At 48.3% G+C, this 21285-nt stretch overlaps 1 protein-coding gene across 1 annotated transcript; it reads right to left on the bottom strand.

Annotated features, from left to right (window-relative positions):
* Positions 1-1496: 1496 nt before the first annotated feature.
* On the bottom strand, positions 1497-20602 carry CCER2 (coiled-coil glutamate rich protein 2). The gene is made up of 6 exons (XM_028742085.2): positions 20388-20602; positions 10532-10578; positions 9110-9203; positions 7745-7813; positions 4407-5299; positions 1497-1979 (listed from the first exon to the last, which is right to left on the bottom strand). Exons 1-6 carry the CDS (start codon positions 20431-20433, stop codon positions 1896-1898), a joined length of 1233 nt encoding a protein of 410 aa, XP_028597918.2. The 5' UTR covers positions 20434-20602; the 3' UTR covers positions 1497-1895.
* Positions 20603-21285: the final 683 nt, after the last annotated feature.

Genomic DNA, 21285 nt, shown 5'->3' with positions numbered 1-21285 from the left:
GCGTTGGACATCATAAAACAAAGCTTTACGGCTTGTTTTCACCAGATAAGAACCTGAGCCATTGCTTCTTTCAGAGACTTGCATAGCCCACAAAGACTTTCAGAGACCTATAAGAATTATCTTTATTTGGTTCTATGTTTTCAAGAGAATCCATCAAGAGTATTCATTTGGTTTTGCAGAGAGGGCATATTGACATCGCATCGTTGTACTTGGTCATCGTGTTGCCTTTGGCTATTACTGATGCTTGTTTGCAACACAGGGGTTTAATTGTATGGGCAAAAGTATAGCTATAAGAACATTCTCAGACCCTCTTATCCAGGGCTGGGGAACTGCTAGTTCCTCAGGTGCTGTGGTCCGGAGTCAGGTGGTGGTCGTTGTGGTTGGAGAAGCCTTACTATTTCAGCAATAGGGTCTCAGCCTCTAGCATCCTTGAGCTGCCCCATCAGCTAAGAAGGGGAACTTCTTAGCCCCTGGGTGCTCCAAAGCTAAGCATTCAGGAACGCTGGAAACACCAAAAGTGTGTCGGACAATGGGGAAACCTCAGTTGCTCCAGAAGAAGATACAGGACCACTCCATATCATTTGTGGGTGAGTGTTAATGGGTAAATGGTGGACCTGACTGAAAGGAGGTCCACACGTGATTTTTGCAATGCATCCCAGATTACTATTCATTATGAAATTACTGTATTTTTCGCCCTATACGGCGCACCTAGTTTGGGGGTGGGGGAATAAAGAAAAAAATATATTTCCCCCCCCCCAAGCGCGGGTCTGGGGCGGGGGAAGCCTGAGCTTCCCCCGACCGCAGCCCCCAGAACAGGCTGCTATCCGCAAGCCTTGGGAGCCCTGCGGGAACGCCCGCGGGCTCCCAAGGCTTGTGGATAGCTTCCTGAAGCCTGGAGAGCGAGAGGGGTCGGTGCGCACGGACCCCTCTCGCTCTCCAGGCTTCAGCGAAAGCCTGTATTCGCCCCATAGGACGCACACACATTTCCCCTTCATTTTTGGACGGGGAAAAAGTGCGTCCTATAGGGCGAAAAATACGGTAATGTCTAAATCTAAGGATTGGCGTGCTCTGTGACTACAGTGGTGCCCCGCAAGACGAATGCCTTGCAAGACGGAAAACCCGCTAGACGAAAGGGTTTTCCGTTTTGGAGGTGCTTCGCAAAACAAATTTCCTATGGGCTTGCTTCGCAAGACGAAAATGTCTTGCGAGTTCCTGCAGGGTTTTTTTCCTCCCCCCCCCCCTTTTCCCAAGCCGCTAAGCCGCTTATCAGCTGATCCGCTAAGCCGCTTAACAGCTGATCCGCTAAGCCGCTTAACAGCTGATCCGCTAAGCCACTTAACAGCTGATCGCTAAGCCACTTATCAGCTGATCCGCTAAGCCGCTTAACAGCTGATCCGCTAAGCCGCTTATCAGCTGATCCGCTAAGCCGCTAATAGCCGCTAAGCCGCTAATGGGCTTGCTTCGCAAGACGAAAAAACCGCAAGACGAAGAGACTCGCGGAACGGATTCTTTTTGTCTTGCGAGGCACCACTGTATTTTGAAGGCATCCTGCGCTGCTCAAAGGTGGCTACTATCAGGACTCTGGTTCCCATCAGCTCCAGCCAGGCTGGCCAATAGTCAGGGGTGTTTGGGAGTTGTAGTCCAACAGCCGGAGAGGCAAGGAGGTCCCAAATCTCTGTGCTGAAGCCTGCCGGGGTGGAGGTTTGCGTGTGTGTGTGTTTCAAAAGCAAGGGAAAGCTCCTTTTAACAGTCGAAAGCCAAGCTGGAGGGAGAGAGATTATATACAGGGATTGCTTATTAGGAGGCGGAGGGGAACTGGGCGGGCAGGTGAGTTTACAACGATGCCACCTGCCTCCTTTTCTACCCTACCCATCTCCCCACAAGGTGGAAAGGGGCTACCCCCTCTTCAGCTCCTCCAGCTTCTCAGCTGCCCTCTTCAGCTCCCGCTCGATCTCTTCAAGCTTCTCCAGCTCCTGGACCTGGAAGGAGAGAGGATATGCACATGAGAGAGAGAGGAGGGAGAGGCCTCGCCAGTAGCAGCACTGGCTGGAAGGTGATGCTGCGAAGGTAGGAGGGTTGGGGAACACCCTCCCTTCAATCTCTCTATAGATCTCAAGTCTTCAGGTTTTGGAAAGAGAAAGTTTCTGGGTGGAGTGCACTGCAGAATTGCTATTTTTTTTTAAGCCACTTAGAATTCTCCCAGCTTCTAACTATGGCATTTTTTCATCTCCACCAAGCTAAGCAGTTGGCTCCTTACCCTGATCTGGCCACTGTGATCCACGAGACGGTCACCTCCAGGCTTGATTATTGTAACTCGCTCTACGTTGTCTCGCTCTACGTACCAGATGGAGCTGTTTACCAGCTCCATCTGGTACGTAGGCTGAGACCCTACCTGCCTGTGGACTGTGTTGCCAGAGTGGTGCATGCTCTGGTTATCTCCCGCTTGGACTACTGCAATGCGCTCTACGTGGGGCTACCTTTGAAGGTGACTCGGAAACTACAACTAATCCAGAATGCGGCAGCTAGACTGGTGACTGGGGGGCCCCGCCGAGACCATATAACACTGGTCTTGAAAGACCTACATTGGCTCCCAGTACGTTTCTGAGCACAATTCAAAGTGTTGGTGCTGACCTTGAAAGCCCTAAACGGCCTCGGTCCAGTATACCTGAAGGAGCGTCTCCACCTCCATCGTTCTGCCCGGACACTGAGGTCCAGCGCCGAGGGCCTTCTGGCGGTTCCCTCATTGCAAGAAGCTAAAGCTACAGGGAACCAGGCAGAGGGCCTTCTCGGTGGTGGCACCCGCCCTGTGGAACGCCCTCCCACGAGATGTGAAAGCGATAAACAACTACCTGACATTCAGAAGACATCTTAAGGCAGCCCTGTTCAGGGAAGTTTTTAACGTGTGATATTTTAGTGTATTTTTGGTTTCTATGGAAGCCGCCAAGAGTGGCTGGGGAGGCCCAGCCAGATGGGCGGGGTATAAATAAAAAATTATTATTATTATTATTATACGTGGGGCTGCCCTTGAGACTGACCCAGAAACTCCAGCGGGTGCAGAATGCCACAGTGAGACTCCTTACGGGGTCCTCACTGCGGGATCACATTCACCCGGTGCTATACCAGCTGCACTGGCTCCCGGTGGAGTACAGGATCAGGTTCAAGGTGCTGGTTTTAACCTTTAAAGCCCTATACGGCCTAGGACCCTCGTACCTACGGGACTGCCTCTCCTGGTATGCCCTACGGAGGACCTTACGGTCTTCAAATAAAAACACCTTGGAGGTCCCGGGCCACAGGGAGGTTAGGCTGGCCTCAACCAGAGCCAGGGCTTCTTCGGCCGTGGCCCCGATCTGGTGGAACGCTCTGTCACAAGAGACCAGGGCCCTGCGGGGCTTGACATCTTTCCACAGGGCCTGCAAGACAGAGCTGTTCCACCAAGCCTTTGGCCAAGGCACAGCCTGACCCCATCCTTTGGTAATCCTCACAGAACTCTAGCCCAATGGTTGCCATGAATTTGATTTTGAATTGATTTTAAAACGAATTGATTTTTGAATGCTGTGTTACTTTTATTGTTGTTAGCCGCTCTGAGCCCGGCTTCAGCTGGGGAGGGCGGGATATAAATAAAAAATTATTATTATTATTATTACAGTGGTACCTCGGGTTAAGTACCTAATTCATTCCGGAGGTCTGTTCTTAACCTGAAACTGTTCTCAACCTGAAGCACCACTTTAGCTAATGGGGCCTCCTGCTGCCGCCGCGCCGCCGGAACATGATTTCTGTTCTCATCCTGAAGCAAACTTCTTAATATATTTTATTATTATTATTATTATTATTATTATTATTATTATTATTTATACCCCGCCCATCTGGCTGAGTTTCCCCAGCCACTCTGGGCAGCTTCCAATCAAGTGTTAAAAACAATACAGCATTAAACATTAAAAGCTTCCCTAAACAGGGCTGCCTTCAGATGTCTTTTAAAAATAATATAGCTGCTTATTTCCTTCACATCTGAAGGGAGGGCGTTCCACAGGGCGGGTGCCACCACTGAGAAGGCCCTCTGCCCGGTTCCCTGTAACTTGGTTTCTCGCAGTGAGGGAAGAAGGCCCTCGGAGCTGGACCTCAGTGTCTGGGCTGGACGATGGGGGTGGAGACGCTCCTTCAGGCATACAGGACCAAGGCCGTTTAGGGCTTTAAAGCTCAGCACCAACACTTTGAATTGTGCTCAGAAACGTACTGGTTGGTGAACAAGATAAAAAGCACAGGTCCCAACAGCGACCCTTCGGAGACCTCCTCTTTCTACACCTTTCCGTTGGGATAGTTGTCCATCTGCTCTCCCCCATCCCCTCTCCTTCTTGCTACTTAACCAACTCAAGCCTTATGATGGGAACAAGTGCAGAATGGATACTGACCTCGCTCGGAGAGGTCTCCCTTTCCTCCTCTTCACGGCCACGATACCTGCCGCCCTTCAGATAGACCTCGTCCTTCCAGTGCCTCTTCTTGAGGTCAAAGCCGGCCGGTTTGTGGTGACGCCCATGCCTCGCCTTGCCTTCTTTCTCCTCATCCTTCTCCCCTCCTTCTCCCCATGGCTTCCAGCCTCCGTGGGCCTGGGAGTTGGAGATCTTCACGCCTTTCTCTTCCTCCTCAAACTGGGCGGTCTCCTCATCGCTGGCCTTCTCGGCCACCCTCTTCTCCAGATCAGATCTCTTCTTCTCTTCCTCCTCCTCCTCCCAGTCTTCATGGTGATGGTGGCCATCGCTGTGCCTTCCGTGGTGGTATTTCTTCGGCTCCTCTTCAGAGCTCTCCTCGTCGTCCTCTGACCTGAAATGCCTCTTGCTCGGCCCGTTCCTCTTCTCGTCTTCTCGACTTCCTTGAAGCATCACCTTCCTGATCTTTGGAGGCCCGGGGCGTCGCTTCTTGATGTGCCCAAAATATTCCTTAGAAGACCACGTCTCTGAGGAGCTTCTCTTCTTCTTCCTCCTCGCTTCGTCCTCCTCGTCGCTCTCCTCACCCTCTTCTTCCTCCTCCATCCGCTCCTTGGCTTGTTCCTCCAGAGCCTCTCTGTTCTCCTCTCCTCGGGAGACCTTCTCTTCCTTCACCTTCTCCTCAGTCTTCTCTGTCTTCTCAAACTCTTTCAGCTCCTGCTCCTCTTTATTCGCCTGCCCGTTTTGCTCCTCTGTCTTCTCCAACCCAGCTTCTTCTCTCTGCTGGACAGGCTTGACATCCCTCTTCTTCACTTCCTCTGGTTCCTCCTCTTCCCAAACATCATGGTTGCCTTCGTGACCCAGACGATGCTTCTCGTTTTCTGCAGTGGGGATGAGATAATTTCAGGGAAGGCAACCGAAGGTGGGGGTGTTTTTTTGTTTTTGGTTTGCCTAGGACCCTCGTACCTACGGGACCGCCTCTCCCAATATGCCCCACGGAGGACCTTAAGGTCCATAAATAGCAACACCCTAGAGGTCCCGGGCCCTAAGGAAGTTAGATTAGCCTCAACCAGAGGCAGGGCCTTTTCAACACTGGCCCCGGCCTGGTGGAACGCTCTGTCTCATGAGACCAGGGCCCTGCGGGATCTGATTTCTTTCTGTAAGACATAGTTGTTCCGCCTGGCCTTTGGCTTAGAATCAGTTTGATTCTCTCCCCCTCTTTCTTTTTCCTTTCTCCTCCTGTGAAGAGGCTGCAACTTAAAGTTTTAATGTTGTATTTTAATCTTGTTTTTTAAATTGTATTTCAATCAACTTGTTTTTATTATTGGTTGTTAGCCGCCCTGAGCCCGGTCTTGGCTGGGGAGGGCGGGGTATAAATAATTATATTATTATTATTATTATTAGTCCCCAACAATTCTACCTTTCGCTCTTTTTGTGTGTGTCTGTTTCGCAGACATTTTCTCCCAGTCCTGTTGCAGTTTCACACCATCTCTGCTTCGATATTGGGGCCTCTCTCACTCCATGTTCCCTCCCCAAACAGGCCTGGCACCAACGTTGTCTAACTTTCCGGAGACCATGTCATTGGTGAGGCCTGCAGGAGACCACTGCTTCCTGAGCTTCCCACTCCAGGACCCTTGGCAGCCATATTTGCACCCGCCAGCGGCGTAGCGTGGGTTGTCAGCACCTGGGGCAAGGCAAGTAATTTGCGCCCCCTAACCCGGGGCAAGGCAAGTAATTTGCGCCCCCTAACCTGCCGCCGCTGCCAGCTTCTTCTTGCTGCTGCCTGGGCTGGGGTATTTACGGTAAGGTAGCCACGGCGGCGGGTCCGTGTCAGGTGATCTGAGGCGAGTTGCCGCTGGCGCTGCCGCCCAAATGACGCCGCTTGCCCGGAGGAGGAGGGCAGAAAGGCGAGGAAAATGCAACATGGCCCAGCAGCTGCAGCAGCGGGGCTGTGAGGAGGGGCTGCCTGGCGCGCCCTCCGCAGCCCTGGCGCGCGGCGACCGCGGCGAGCGCTGAGAACCGCTGCCAGCTCGTCGGTTCCGCGAGGCATGGGGCTCTGCTACAGCCTGCGCCCGAGGCTCTTCGGCGACTCCGGAGGCGGCGAGCGCCCCCCCCCAGATGTTGCGCCCGGTGCGGCCGGCCCCCCCTGCACCCCCATGCTACGCCACTGGCACCCGCCATCTTAATTTCCCCACAATGCCAAGTTCTAGGTCCAGCACACATGGCGGGTAAAATAAAATGGGAACCACCACAAAAATATGGGAGTTGCCATGGGGTTTTTTTGTGTGACAGTGGTTGGTATTCACCTACGTCCTACCTGGGAGTAGACCACCTCAAATTAATGAATTCAAGTTAGTCATGTCTCTCTCAGTGGGTCAACTCTGAGGAGGACTAGCAACCCTTTTCATTTATTTTTACCTGCCACACACAAACTTTTAGTTGGGGTTGCCCTATTTCAAAAAGTTGTTGAGCTTTTTAAAAAACTTTTGCCCCAAGTTTTGGAGCTATTTTTAAGGAAAGATGACAAAAAAATGAAGTTTGGGGGCTATTTTTCAGGAAAATCGCCAAAAAAAACCCATCGCTGACATGGGTTGCCATACACCCAGGTTTTCCCTGATGTTTTTTAGTGATTTTCACGCAGACACTGCAGTATTTTGGCTATGTCAGGGAAATTCCGGGTGTTAGCTGCCCTGAGCCTGGCTCTATTATTATTATTATTATTATTATTATTATTATTATTATTATTATTATTATTATTATTATTATAGCCTAACCTCCCTCCCAGGGTTGTTTGGAGGATAAAATAGGGAGAGGTGTGCTGCCTTGAGGTACAGTGGTGCCTCGCAAGATGAAATTAATCCATTCCGCGAGTCTCTTCGTCTTGCGGTTTTTCCGTCTTGCGAAGCACGGCTATTAGCGGCTTAGCGACTTAGCGGCTATTAGCGGCTTAGTGGCTCTTAGCGGCTTAGCGGCTTTAAGAAAAAGGAAACAAACTCGCAAGAACTCGCAAGACGTTTTGTCTTGCGAAGCAAGCCCATAGGGAAATTCGTCTTGCGGAACGACTCAAAAAACGGAAAACTCTTTCGTCTTGCGCGTTTTTCGTCTTGCGAGGCATTCGTCTTGCGGGGCACCACTGTACTTGGAGGAAAAAGTGATAGGAAAGAAAGAAAGAAAGAAAGAAAGAAAGAAAGAAAGAAAGAAAGACCAATGTTCTCCAGCACCCTGGAGCTGGCACTAGTCTCAGCCCTTGCGAAACGGATTCCAAGGCTCAGAAAGACATTTCCTTGACGGAACGGGGAATGGCTGGATTTGGCTCGCCTGTTTACCTTGATGCGTGAGTTCCTCCAGCTCCGTCAACAGGTGCTGATGGTGAAGCATCGCCAGGACTCTCTCATCTGAAAACAGACAGGGTGCCAATTAAATTCGCAGCGAGTATCATGGATTCCAGACATCGCACACATCGCGCGTGGCTTTGAAGGCCGGCAGGAATGCCAGCCAAGTGCAAAGGAGTTGCTCCAGTTGTTCAGCCTCAGAAAAGCACCCCGGCCTCTGCTAAGGGACTACGGCCACATCCGCAGCATCCTTTTAAAGCGCTACGATTTTAATGCACTAAGCGGTTCTCAGCTTTAGAACAGGCATAGGCAAACTCGGCCCTCCAGCCGGTTTGGGACTACAACTCCCATCATCCCTAGCTCACAGGACCAGTGGTCAGGGTTGATGGGAATTGTAGTCCCAAAACATCTGGAGGGCCAAGTTTGGCCACGCCTGCTTTAGACCGTCATGGCTTCCCCCAAAGCATTCTGGGAGATGATGTTTTCCTGAGAGTTGTTAGGAGACAAACACCCCCCCCCCATTCCCCTCACAAAGCTGTAGAGAGGCTTAACAATCACATGTAATTCTGGGAATTGTAGCTCCATGAGGGGAATACCGGCTCTACTCTCAGCAGGGAATTACAGGCTGCCAGGTGGTGTGGTTTGAAATAAAAGTACAGGTGTGTGCCTTTGTGTGTTTCAGCACCGTCCATTGCGGCCTTCACTGAGCGTGTCCCCTCCAGATGTTTTGGACTACAAATTCCATCAGCCCAAACCAGGAGGGCTGATGGGATTTGTAGTCCAAAATATCTGCAGGGAAGCAGGTTAGAATCATAGAGGTTGGTGAAGGCTGATACGTTGTAAGCCACAGGGGTATAACCATCTGAATAATAAACAGAGGTTAGGACAGTTTAGGCCTGTTGTGCCGTAAGAAACAATTGCACAGAAGAGGCCCTGATAAAGTCTTCCCTGTTCTGTGGCAATTTACCACAAACAGGGCCTCCTTCACGCTTGCCCCTGCCCAGAGGCTCCCATCCTAGTGGTGGTAACTAAGCAACAGAGAGGCTGTTGCCAGGTAACACAGTCGCAACAGCAGGTCTGCTTCTGGTTTTCTGGTGGCTGTTGTTAGGCAACAACAACCGAGAACAGTGGCTCCCTCTGCTGGTGGTTGCCGGAAAAGATAGGGCTGCCCTGTGTCGTCTTCTTCCTGCTGCTGCTGACGGTTGCTGGGCAACACAGATTCAGGGGGCCTTGCCTCTTTCTGGCAACAATCCACAAGTGGGGAGCCACCACTAAAAAGGCCTATTTTCACATTACTTTGAGGATGTGGGTATTTGCAGACACCGCTTAAGGAGTTTGACCACGCAGACCGTAACTTACCCTCTCTAAGTATCTTCGTGCATTCACTGGTCACCGGAATTGGGCTGGGTCTGGAGAGGGTGTCTGCGAGGATTTCGGTGATGCACTTAGTAACCTGGCAGCAAAAAACGACCCATCAAAATGAACTTTAAGAAAAAGGTATGGCTTCCCCCAAAGAATTCTGGGAGCTGTAGTTTTGGTAAGCCTGCAGAACAGGGGTCAGCAAACTTTTTCAGCAGGGGGCCGGTCCACTGTCCCTCAGACTTTGTGGGGGGCCAGACCATATTTTGAAGGGAAAAAATGAATGAATTCCTGTGCCCCACAAATAACCCAGAGATGCATTTTAAATAAAAGGACACATTCTACTCATGTAAAAACATGCTAATTCCCAGACCGTCCATGGGCCAAATTGAGAAGGCGATTGGGCCGGATCCGGCCCCCGGGCCTTAGTTTGCCTACCCATGATGCAGATTGTTGCCAGGAGACCCCGCTATCATCCTAACAGAACCAGTGTTTTTTTTTCTGGGGGAACGCAGGGGTACGCATACCCCAAAACATTTTGTGAATCTAAGTTTGGTCTCCTTGAGGGGCAGTATTTCAATATGAGTAGGAAAATGAGAGTACCCCCTAAACATTTTGAACAAAAAAAGTACTGAACAGAGCTATGAATCCCAGAGTTCCCTGGGAAGAGGAATTAATCACAAAAACCCTGTGTAGGGAAGTTTTTGATGTTGTGTTGTGTTTTTATATTTTTGCTAGAAGCTGATCAAAGTGGCTGAGGTAACCCAGCCAGACGGGCGGCATCTAAATATTATTATTATTATTATTATTATTATTATTATTATTAAGCGTTCTAAGAATTGCACCAGGGGGAATAGAAGTCTCCTGTCTGTGCACTGCCCTGAGACCTGCAGGTATAGGTTAGTATATAAATTCAATTAATAATAACTCTCAGCACCGTTAACAAACTACACTTCCCAGAATTCTTTGGGGGAAGCCTTAAAGGTATAGCACATATAGGGTCTGTTATGTACTGAGTTGAATAGGATCCAAACTGCAGCAGTCTGATTGGTCCTAGAACAATAGGATCCAAAAGGCAGCAGTCTGATTGGTCCTAGAACAATAGGATTCAGAATGCAGCAGTCTGATTGATCCTAGAACAATGCAGCAGTATGATTGGTTGGCAGGAACTACCCAATCATGCTCCAGATAGAAGTGAATCCACAACCTGATTGGCTTACAGTAGAATTCCGGAATTAGCCAATCATGTGCAGCCCATTGTGTAAATAATGTATATAAAGCAGATACTTTGAGGGGACATTCATTCATTCCTCCTCACCACTATGAGCTGAATAAAGAGCATGAAATCACTTTGCGACTCTGAGTATATTTCAGGGTCCAATATAGGTGACATGACCACCCCACCCGTTTTCCTGTTCTTACCTTTTCGTCCTCCTCCGAGAGCTGGGTGGGTAACGGCAGCGCCAGGGCTGGAAAAAAAGAGAGAGTTATCTCTTGTTTGTTTGGTCAGAAATATTCACACGTAACTGGAGCTTTGGGACATAGAGGATGATCACCTCGCTGCAAACATGGAACACACAGCCACCCTGCGAAGTAGGTCACTGTTAGCCTTAACTTCCCCTCTGTAAAATGGGAGAGACAATATCTTGCCTTGCTCCACCCTCTAGTCTCTGCTTCTCAATTTGTATTGTATATATACTGTGGCTTGCCATGGTTTTATTGATTATACAGTGGTGCCTCGCAAGACGAAATTAATTTGTTCCGCGAGTTTTGTCGTCTTGCGATTTTTTTCGTCTTGCGAAGCACGGTTTCGGAAAAGTTTCGGAAAAGCTTCAAAAATCACCAAAGTCTTCAAAAACCTCAAAAAAGGCTACCACACCGCGTTCTATGAGTTGCTCCTTGAAGTCAAGTCGCAACTGTATTAACGGTGTTAAGAAAAAGGAAACAAACTTGCAAGACGTTTCCGTCTTGCGAAGCAGCTCAAAAAACAAAAAAACCCTTTCGTCTTGCGGGTTTTTTGTCTTGCGAGGCATTCGTCTTGCGAGGTACCACTGTAGTTTAGAAATCATATTTATTGTAGCTGTTGAGTGGATTTCTGTTTAACTTTTATATGTTGGTATTATTATTTTATACTATTCTAATGATTGTTGAATGTTACTTTTTTAATGTAGGTTGCCTATTTTAAAGTTATATTTTATTATCACATTTTTGTACAGTCGTACCTTGGGTCAAGAACTTAATTCGTTCTGGAGGTCCGGTCTTAACCTGAAACTGTTCTTAACCTGAGGTACCACTTTAGCTAATGGGGCCTCCCGCTGCTGCCACTGCGCCGTCGCTGCACGATTTCTGTTCTCATCCTGAAGCAAATTTCTTAACCCGAGGTACTATTTCTGGGTTAGCGGAGTCTGTAACCTGAAGCGTCTGTAACCTGAGGTTCCACTGTATTACATTAGATTGCTATAAGATGTACTGGTACATTTTTTGTTTCTTCAGCGTGTAAACCGCCTTGAGTATTGTAAGACGGTGTACAGTGGTACCTCAGGTTACATACGCTTCAGGTTACAGACGCTTCAGGTTACAGACTCCGCTAACCCAGAAATAGTGCTTCAGGTTAAGAACTTTGCTTCAGGATGAGAACAGAAATCGTGCTCCAGCGGCGCGGCGGCAGCGGGAGGCCCCATTAGCTAAAGTGGTGCTTCAGGTTAAGAACAGTTTCAGGTTAAGTACGGACCTCCGGAATGAATTAAGTACTTAACCCGAGGTACCACTGTATTATTATTATTATCATTATTATTATTATTATTATTAGGTTGTTGGCCATCGTTGCCTCTTGTGGGTGTGAGTTCCATAGGTCAATGCTGTGCTGAACTATCGAGACATACAAGCGGCTGTTTCAGCAGAGGGTTCCCCACCAGCTCTCTCTCTGCGTGTCAAAAGTTCTTGCCAAAGTTCTCCCCGCTGTTAAAAAAACAACAACACGAGAGGCGTCCTTTAAACCACCCCCTTGGCTCTTTGCAAACCTCGCCTTTTGATCTCTCCAATTTGCTCCTCCAAACGTTTGTTATATCGCGCCAGTCAGTGCACAAAGCATTTTGCAGAACAAGGACAAGTGAGAAAAGACAGCTCTCTGCCCCAGGAGCTTGCAGTCTAAATGAGAAAGGAACTGAGGGAAAGGAAAGGAAAACGAAGAGTCTGGGCTTTTGAAAAGCAGCCTAATCCATTTTGCCTTTGTGTTGTCTCAGGTGCTGAAGGAACCAGACAATGACAGAGCGAAAGGGACTCAGCGTGTCCAACCTGTGCAGGTGCCGGGCCACCTCTTCGCTTTCTCGCTCTTAATTTTGCCCACTAAGCCTGGCTTATTAAAATTGCAAGGGGAACAGCTGTTCAGGGATGTTTAAAAAATGACACATATTATGCCCAGAAGGCTCACAGCATTGTTAATCCTGGTACAGCTTGTTCCTAATTGTCTTGCAAAGAATGAGCGTGTTCTCCTGGTCCTAAGGTTGCCAAGAACCAGGGAAACGTTTTGTCATTATTATTATTATTATTATCTGCGGGGGGGGGGGGGAGTTTAAAAGGAGCTCCTTCCTTCGCTTAGAAATGAGCGTGTCCTTTGTGATGTGAACAAAGTCTTCAGTTCTGCTCCAAGGCTGAAATGCCAGCTTCTACTTAGGTTTTGGACCTCACTCTCAGGCTTTTGTAGCAGCAGCCAAAATGCAGAAATGTAGCAGTGATTTTTATTTTTATTTTTTTTTAGAAATCTCCAAAAAATACTGTTCAGCACAGGAGGGGAAGTTGGCATTTTGAAGATGGAATTTACTCCCCATCAGAACAAAACGGACAGCTTATTCTCCTATCTTTCTCTTTTAACCTCTTTTCTATTCTTTCAATTTCTTCCTTTTTCCTTCTCTATTCTCTCCCCCCCCCCCCACGCTTCAGGTTACAGACACTTCAGGTTATAGACTCCGCTAAGCCAGAAATAGTACCTTGGGTTAAGAACTTTGCTTCAGGATGAGAACAGAAATCGTGCAGCGGCAGTGCAGCGGCAGCAGGAGCCCCCATTAGCTAAAGTGGTGCTTCAGGTTAAGAACAGTTTCAGGTTAAGAACAGACCTCCAGAATGAATTAAGTTCTTAACCCAAGGTACCACTGTATCTATATAAAAGTCTTGATTTGGTTTTTTAAAAAGGGGAAATATATCAAGTTTTGTATTTTATAAACCTTTTAATTATATAATTATGTATAACCTTTCATTATATAATTATATATAACCTTTCATTATATAATTTTATATTATAAACCTTGATAAAATTTAGGTTTTTGTTTTTTTTAAAGAACCCAAACAATGGCTTTGCTGGAAAATCGATGTTGCAGCCAGCCAATTTTGTGAACTTTTTAATTTTTAGAGGAAAAGCCGTTCACTTTTTAAAATAGAGGAAAAGCCGTTCACTTTTTAAAATAAACCTCGGCTGAATCCCAGCAGGTCCTGCGTTGAGGGTTCAAGGTGTGAACCTAAGAAGATGATGGGATTAAGGAGTCTTCAAGGGATGATCTGGCCTTCCTCTCTGCCCACCTGCAGCATGCTGGAGTCAGAGAGAGAGAGCCTGGTGACTTAGGGAGATCGAATAGTGATAAGTTGTTCAGGTGAGCTGATCCTTCATCTTGCATAAGACTATTACATAACCCTGGATGCTGCACAACAACAAGGAAGGGGGTGGGGTGGGGGAGTGATGCTGAACAAAGAGAGAGTGGAAATTGTGTGGTGCAAGGCTGTTAACGCCAAAACACAGCCGGCAGCCGCCACCTCCCATTTCCTTTACAAAAGATGAAAAATACATTATCTTTAACTCGGCTACCACTAGGTATTGTTGCAGACAAGGCTGGAATTGGTTCCCTGTTTGATTGACAGCTGCAGGCACAGCCTGAACGAGAACTGGGGAGTCTGCCAGCTCTGCACGAAAGGTAACTTTTGGAGTACCTTAACATCAGTGTGGGTTAAACCACAGAGCCTCTTGGGCTTGCCGATCAGAAGGTCGGCGGTTCGAATCCCCGCGACGGGGTGAGCTCCCATTGCTCGGTCCCTGCTCCTGCCAACCTAGCAGTTCAAAAGCACGTCAAAGTGCAAGGAGATAAATAGGTACCGCTCCGGCGGGAAGGTAAACGGCGTTTCCATGCGCTGCTCTGGTTCGCCAGAAGCAGCTTAGTCCTGCTGGCCACGTGACCCGGAAGCTGTACGCCGGCTCCCTCGGCCAATAAAGCAAGATGAGCGCCGCAACCCCAGAGTCGGCCACAACTGGACCTAATGGTCAGGGGTCCCTTTACCTTTAACATCATTACAGTGGTACCGCGGGTTACATACGCTTCAGGTTACATAGGCTTCAGGTTACAGACTCCGCTAACCCAGAAATAGTACCTCGGGGTAAGAACTTTGCTTCAGGATAAGAACAGAAATCGTGCAGTGATGGCGCAGCGGCAGCAGGAGGCCCCATTAGCTAAAGTGGTGCTTCAGGTTAAGAACAGTTTCATGTTCAGAACGGACCTCTGGAAGGAATTAAGCACTTAACCCGAGGTACCATGGTATTATTTATTAAATTTACATACATACACACATACACCAACATGTTCTCCAGTTGGAGAACAGCCTTTACCCAAGGTGTCATGGGCTTTGAAGACACTCGAACTCAGGACGCAAGGGAGAAACGCGCTAAGAGGAAGGCACGTTTGGCAAATCCACACCGTGATCAACTCCCACCCGGGAACCAATGTCCCCACTGTGGAAGGATGTGTGGGTCCAGAATTGGCCTCCACAGTCACTTACAGACTCACTGTTAAAACCGTGTTTATGGAAGACAATCTTACTCGGCTACGAGGGATTGCCGAAGAAGAAGATGACATACATACATATTTATAATCATACAGCCAGGGTGTGCCTGGGGGGTTATGGTAAGATAGGAATCTGCCTCATGCAGAATCAAGCTATTGGTCAGCTGGCAAGCATTCAGGATCTCTCTTCAAGCTCTTGAGATGTTTCTTGATTGAAGATCAACCTGGGATCTCCTGCAAGCAAGCGAGGTGCTCTGAGGTTGTCCCCAGGGTGGTTGTTGTTGCACAACAGAGTCTGATCCAGAGATCCCTACACACACACAACATGTTCTCAGTCAAGGTGACATTGCAAAGAAAACAGAGGGAATCGGAATTTTAACCAAGCTGCACTCCCAAAACAAACTTTGGATCACCCCAGTTGATAAGATGTAGAGCACAGGGGTCCCATCACCTCCTGGCAAATAGAAGGGGAAGAAATGGAGGCAGTGAGAGATTTTACTTTCTTGGGCTCCATGATCACTGCAGATGGTGACAGCAGTCACGAAATTAAAAGACGCCTGCTTCTTGGGAGAAAAGCAATGACAAACCTAGACAGCATCTTAAAAAGCAGAGACATCACCTTGCCGACAAAGGTCCGTATAGTTAAAGCTATGGTTTTCCCAGTAGTGATGTATGGAAGTGAGAGCTGGACCATAAAGAAGGCTGATCGCCGATGAATTGATGCTTTTGAATTATGGTGCTGGAGGAGACTCTTGAGAGTCCCATGGACTGCAAGAAGATCAGACCTCTCCATTCTGAAGGAAATCAGCCCTGAGGTCTCACTGGAAGGACAGATCGTGAAGCTGAGGCTCCAGTACTTTGGCCACCTCATGAGAAGAGAAGACTCCTTGGAAAAGACCCTGATGTTGGGAAAGATGGAGGGCACAAGGAGAAGGGGACGACAGAGGACGAGATGGTGGGACAGTGTTCTCAAAACTACCAGCATGAGTTTGACCAAACTGCGGGAGGCAGTGGAAGACAGGAGTGCCTGGTGTGCTCTGGTCCAGGGGGTCACGAAGAGTCGGACACGACTAAACAACTAAAGAACAACAACAGAGCACAGGGGGGTGGTCCATTTCAGCTAAGCTTAATTTGGTGGAAGCCACATTCTAGGAAGAGCAATCCAGCCACCGCTTAGAGATCTGCCAATCTCTTTATTTTTTGCATTTATATCCCACCTCTCTTTCGATTAACTCAGGCTGTTGTACGTGGTTCTCCCTCCTCCCCAATTTTCTCCTCACAACAATCCTGCGAGGTAGGTGAGGCAGTGACTGCACCAAGGTCACCCTTCGTGGCTGAGTCAGGATTCGAACCCTGGGCTCCCAGTTCCCGGTGCAAACCTCTAACCACTACACCACAATGCCTATCTAACACAAATTGACCTGGAACCAGACAGGAAAGTGGATCCTCTTACTGGGCTGTGAGTTTTCACCCATGTGTGCCCAACCTCCAGAATAAGATCCCCTTCAAAATTAGGAGGCCGGGAGGCATATTTCACATAGCCCTGAAATCCTGAGAGGTGCTAGAATTTTGCTGGCCAAAAATTGGAAATCACATGAGACATCACCTTGCCAACAAAGGTACGTATAGTTAAAGCTATGGTTTTCCCAGTAGTGATGTACGGAAGTGAGATCTGGACCATAAAGAAGGCTGATCGCCGAAGAATGGATGCTTTTGAATTCTTGTGCTGGAGGAGACTCTTGAGAGTCCCATGGACTGCAAGAAGATCAAACCGATCCATTCTGAAGGAAATCAGCCCTGAGTGCTCACTGGAAGGACAGATCCTGAAGCTGAGGCTCCAATACTTTGGCCACCTCATGAGAAGAGAAGACTGCCTGGAAAAGACCCTGATGTTGGGAAAGATGGAGGACACAAGGAGAAGGGGACGACAGAGGACGAGATGGTTGGATAGTGTTCTCGAAGCTACCAGCATGAATTTGACTAAACTGCAGGAGGCAGTGGAAGACAGGAGTGCCTGGCGTGCTCTGGTCCAGGGGGTCATGAAGAGTCGGACGCGACTAAACGACTAAACAACACCACCAACAGTGGAGGAATGGCAGATGAAGATGATGGATTTCTGGGAGCTAGCCAACCTCACCGGAAGAGTCCACCACCAGAAGGAGGAGGAGTATCAAGAGGAATGGAAGAAAATTAAAGATTATTTAGTTAAATATGTTAAGATACCTTAAATAGAATTACTTGCGGATAACAGATTGGCGTAGGATTTAAATATGTGATGTTGTAGAATGCTATGGATAAAAGTCAAAATGAAAAGAAAGTTGTTAATTGACCAAGTAAATTTTATGTGAAAATAGTTTTGGTAAACTGCTACAATGACTTTTTTCTGCCGGCCAGTGCAGACAGAGCTGAGCAACATGGACCAATGGTGTGGTGTGGTGTAAGGCAGCTTCCCACATCCCTGTGTCTTATTGTAACTCGCTCTACATGGGGCTGCCCTTGAGACTGACCCAGAAACTCCAGCAGGTGCAGAATGCCGCGGCGAGACTCCTTACAGGGTCCTCGCTGCAGGATCACATTCACTCGGTGCTATACCAGCTGCACTGGCTCCCGGTGGAGTACAGGATCAGGTTTAAGGTGCTGGTTTTGACCTTTAAAGCCCTATACGGCCTAGGACCCTCGTACCTACGGGACCGCCTCTCCTGGTATGTCCACCAGAGGACCTTACGGTCTTCAAACAAAAACACCTTGGAGGTCCCAGGCCACAGGGAGGTTAGGCTGGCCTCAACCAGAGCCAGGGCTTTTTCGGCCGTGGCCCCGATCTGGTGGAACGCTCTGTCACAAGAGACTAGGGCCCTGCGGGGCTTGACATCTTTCCACAGGGCCTGCAAGACAGAGCTGTTCCACCAGGCCTTTGGCCAAGGCACAGTCTGACTCCCTCCTTTGGTAATCCTCACAGAACTCTAGCCCAATGGTTGCCATGAATTTGATTTTGAACTGATTTGAAAATGAATTGATTTTAGAATGCTGTGTTACTTTTATTGTTATTAACTGCTCTGAGCCCGGCTTCAGCTGGGGAGGGCGGGATCTAAATAAAATTATTATTATTATTATTATTATTATTATTATTATTATTATTATTATTATTATTATTTTAAGGGATGAGCAGTAGCTCAGAGACAGAGCATCTGATTGCCTGCAGAAGCTCAAATCCCGGTGGCCCCTCCGGGTAGGGAAAGTCTCCTTCCTGAAACCCTGCCTCTGCCAGTCCGTGCAGGCAACACTGGCCTGACTCATTAAAAAGCAGCTCTTCTCCGGTTTCTGTGTAACAGACCCGAGTTGCACAAATCCGGGCTGCAGCTTGCCCTGCGCAGGGAGCAGGTGATCTGCAGAAAGATGTTCTGCATAGCAGAGAGCTCCAAAAAGCCGAAACCAAGTCAAATGGCTGGCGGGCAGGCTAGCAGAAAAACACACACACACACACACACACACACACAGAGAGAGAGAGAGAGAGAGAGAGAGAGAGAGAGAGAGAGAGCCTTGTGAATCAGATCAGATGGGAATTTTTTAAAAAAAACACCTTGCCAGCTCTGCATGTGCTCATCAGCCAGAGCCCGATCACAGGCAAAACTCTATCCATCAAATTCTCTCCCAGGCAACCCTATTCAGAAACTCTACACCACTCAGTAGCAGCAGCTGACAGCCCAGGGAAAAGTAATCAAATTAAGAGTGATATATATATTTATATATATATATATATATAACAGGGTAGAAATAGCAGGCGGGCACTTTCCTGGCCGCAGCTGGCCCCCAAGGGCAGTATCGGAACAAAAATGTGTGGGGGATTTTTTTGCGGAGGGGAAACAGTTTGGGAATTATGGTTGCCCAGTATTATTTATATAACAAACCTTTATCGAAACAGGTAAATGTACAGACGCAAAACAGAAACCCAAGGCGGTCATCTTTGTTTAGTTAGTGCCTGCCCCCCGTATGATAACACAGTCCGGGTAGTGGTGTTGTGATATGGTAATCTCACAGTTTATTTTGCTTTTGTTTATTGCCTAACACACACACACACACACACACACACACACACACACACACACACACTGTATCCAGCTGTGAGTGATCATTTGTACGCTCTATAATGTTTTCTTTCCTGGAAATCTTGACTTTTGCACAACACACACACACCCCTCGCCCTCCCCTAGAGAAGCTTTGTGGCAGAGCTGGGAGTGAATCTGGATATCCCCGGGATAGCTCTACCCAATACACCACGCTGCCCACCCCCTTGATCAAACCTTTTGGCCGTTATCCAAAGCACAGTGCAAACAGCAACCGCCGTGCCACACAGGAAGCTGTTTTAGTGCTGTGTGTTTCAAACTAAGCTCATGATTAGGGCACAGGGACCTGCTGTTCAAAGTGTGTGTGGTGGTGGGTGAGATTCTTTTAAAATGCACTATTTAATCGTAATGCATTGAGAGCTTCGCTAGCGCCTTGGGTGCTGGCCACAAATAACTAGGAAAGTAGCCGAGGAATCGCTGTCCAGGGTTCTGAAATCATTAGAGGGCAGAAATGCCGTCCAAGTTCCTAAGAGCATCCGTTTACCTCGCGTTTCGAGAGCTGATTCTCCAGCTGCCCTCAGGAGGGAGGAAAAATATCTCATATTTTTTTAAAACAAAAACGAGTGGGAAACTAAAGATGGACACCAGCTTGTAGCTGTCATATTCCAGATGGCACTGCAAAGGGACATCTTTGGAAAGGCTGAGCTGAAAAAATAGGAGAGGAGGGATCCAGAAAGGGGAAATGTGACAAGATCACCGGGATCTCGTGGAGAGAATGGTTACAAATAATATGGAGAGGGTCCATGTTTGGGAAAAAGTCCAGCTAACTTTCCCACCCTCCTGTCTGCGGGAAGGAATGTTGTAGCCTATGCTTACATTGTCTCGAACCCTTTTTTTGCACGGAGGTTGCAGAAGTCCAAGTCGCTTCGACCAAGAACAAAAACTAGGCTGCAAAGATCTCGGAGGAATTACGGACAGGCATCTTGTCCGGTTTGCTAAACCCTGGGGGGAGCCGTGAGGTTTCTCTGGACACACACAGTATGCAAGAGAGAGAGATTTAAAGTCCAGAGGAGGCGAGATGGTGCAGTGGGGATGAGCTCAGCTGAGCACAAATAACCCCCTCCAAATAATAATAATAATATTAATGGGGGGAACTTTGGCCGATCAAAACCGATGGGGAGAGAATTTAGTTCCTTTAAGAGATGCGAGTGTTGGGAGTGAGAGAAGGAAGCAGAGCATCACTTTCCCGGCTAAGCTATACAGAGGCTTTTGGGGTGTATACTCAATGCTCGTCCAATGAACACCGTGTGGGTTTCAATGGTTCTGCTCCGTGCAAGGCTGGCATCAGATGCAACCCTCCGTCCCAAGGCACTTCCTAGCCCTTGCCAGACTTACCTTGGCAGGAGAAGAGGAACAGGAGCGAGATCCTGCTGGAAAACATCGCTGGGGTCCTGAAGAGATGGATCTTTCTCTCTCTCGCTGGTCCTTTTTTCAGAGGAGAGGAGAGGAGATCAGAGATGCAGGGAAGAGTTTGAAGCAGCCGCAGATGGGAAGGAGAAGAGGAGGAGAGAGGAGGAAAAGGAGGAAGGAGAAGCAGAAGGGGGTGGATGTCCTTGCTGAAGGACTTTCTTTGTGCACAAGAGCAGAAAACCAGCCGAGGTGCCTCTAAGGCAGCCAAGAGGGGGATTTTAAATAGGGGGCAGGACGGGAGGAAGTGATGTCACGCCTGCTCCCTACAGAAAGAGGGCAGGAATTGTTTCCTTAATCCTCTGGACAGGCGTTGTTCCACACGCGCAAAAAATGTCCTGGTGGTTAAAGCAATATTTGTGCAGGATTTCTCTTTGTGCTCCTGAACTGCTGCGGGTTCTCTCCTGCCTGCTCTCTCTCCAGCTGGAGAGTCAAAGAGGCGAATTTGAGTGGAAACCCCCCCCCCCTAATGTGCAACTAACAATGCAGATAAAAAAAACCCGAATAGGAAATATTAAAGGGAGGGTTGCATTTTTCTAGGATTTTTCACCTAGCACCCTTCTTCTCCACGCACTGACGATGTGCTTTAGCCTTCTCCCCCAATCCGGTGCCCTCTTCCAGGAGTTTCTGTACTACAATTCCCATCAGCCCTCAGCCAGGTAGGGGCTGGTGGGAGTTGTAGTCCAACCCCCCCCCCCCCCCGTCGAAGAAGTGCTCCCCCAGTTGGGGAAGACCAATTCATCTTCAAAAGGGTGGCACAGAGAAAGGGGTTTGCAGGGGTAAATAGTTTAATTTTCTCCCTTTATTTTGTTTTGTTAAATCATTC

Source organism: Podarcis muralis, chromosome 7, assembly GCF_964188315.1.
Source record: "Podarcis muralis chromosome 7, rPodMur119.hap1.1, whole genome shotgun sequence".
NCBI lineage: Eukaryota > Metazoa > Chordata > Lepidosauria > Squamata > Lacertidae > Podarcis > Podarcis muralis.
This window is presented reverse-complemented; position numbering and strand designations above follow the sequence as displayed.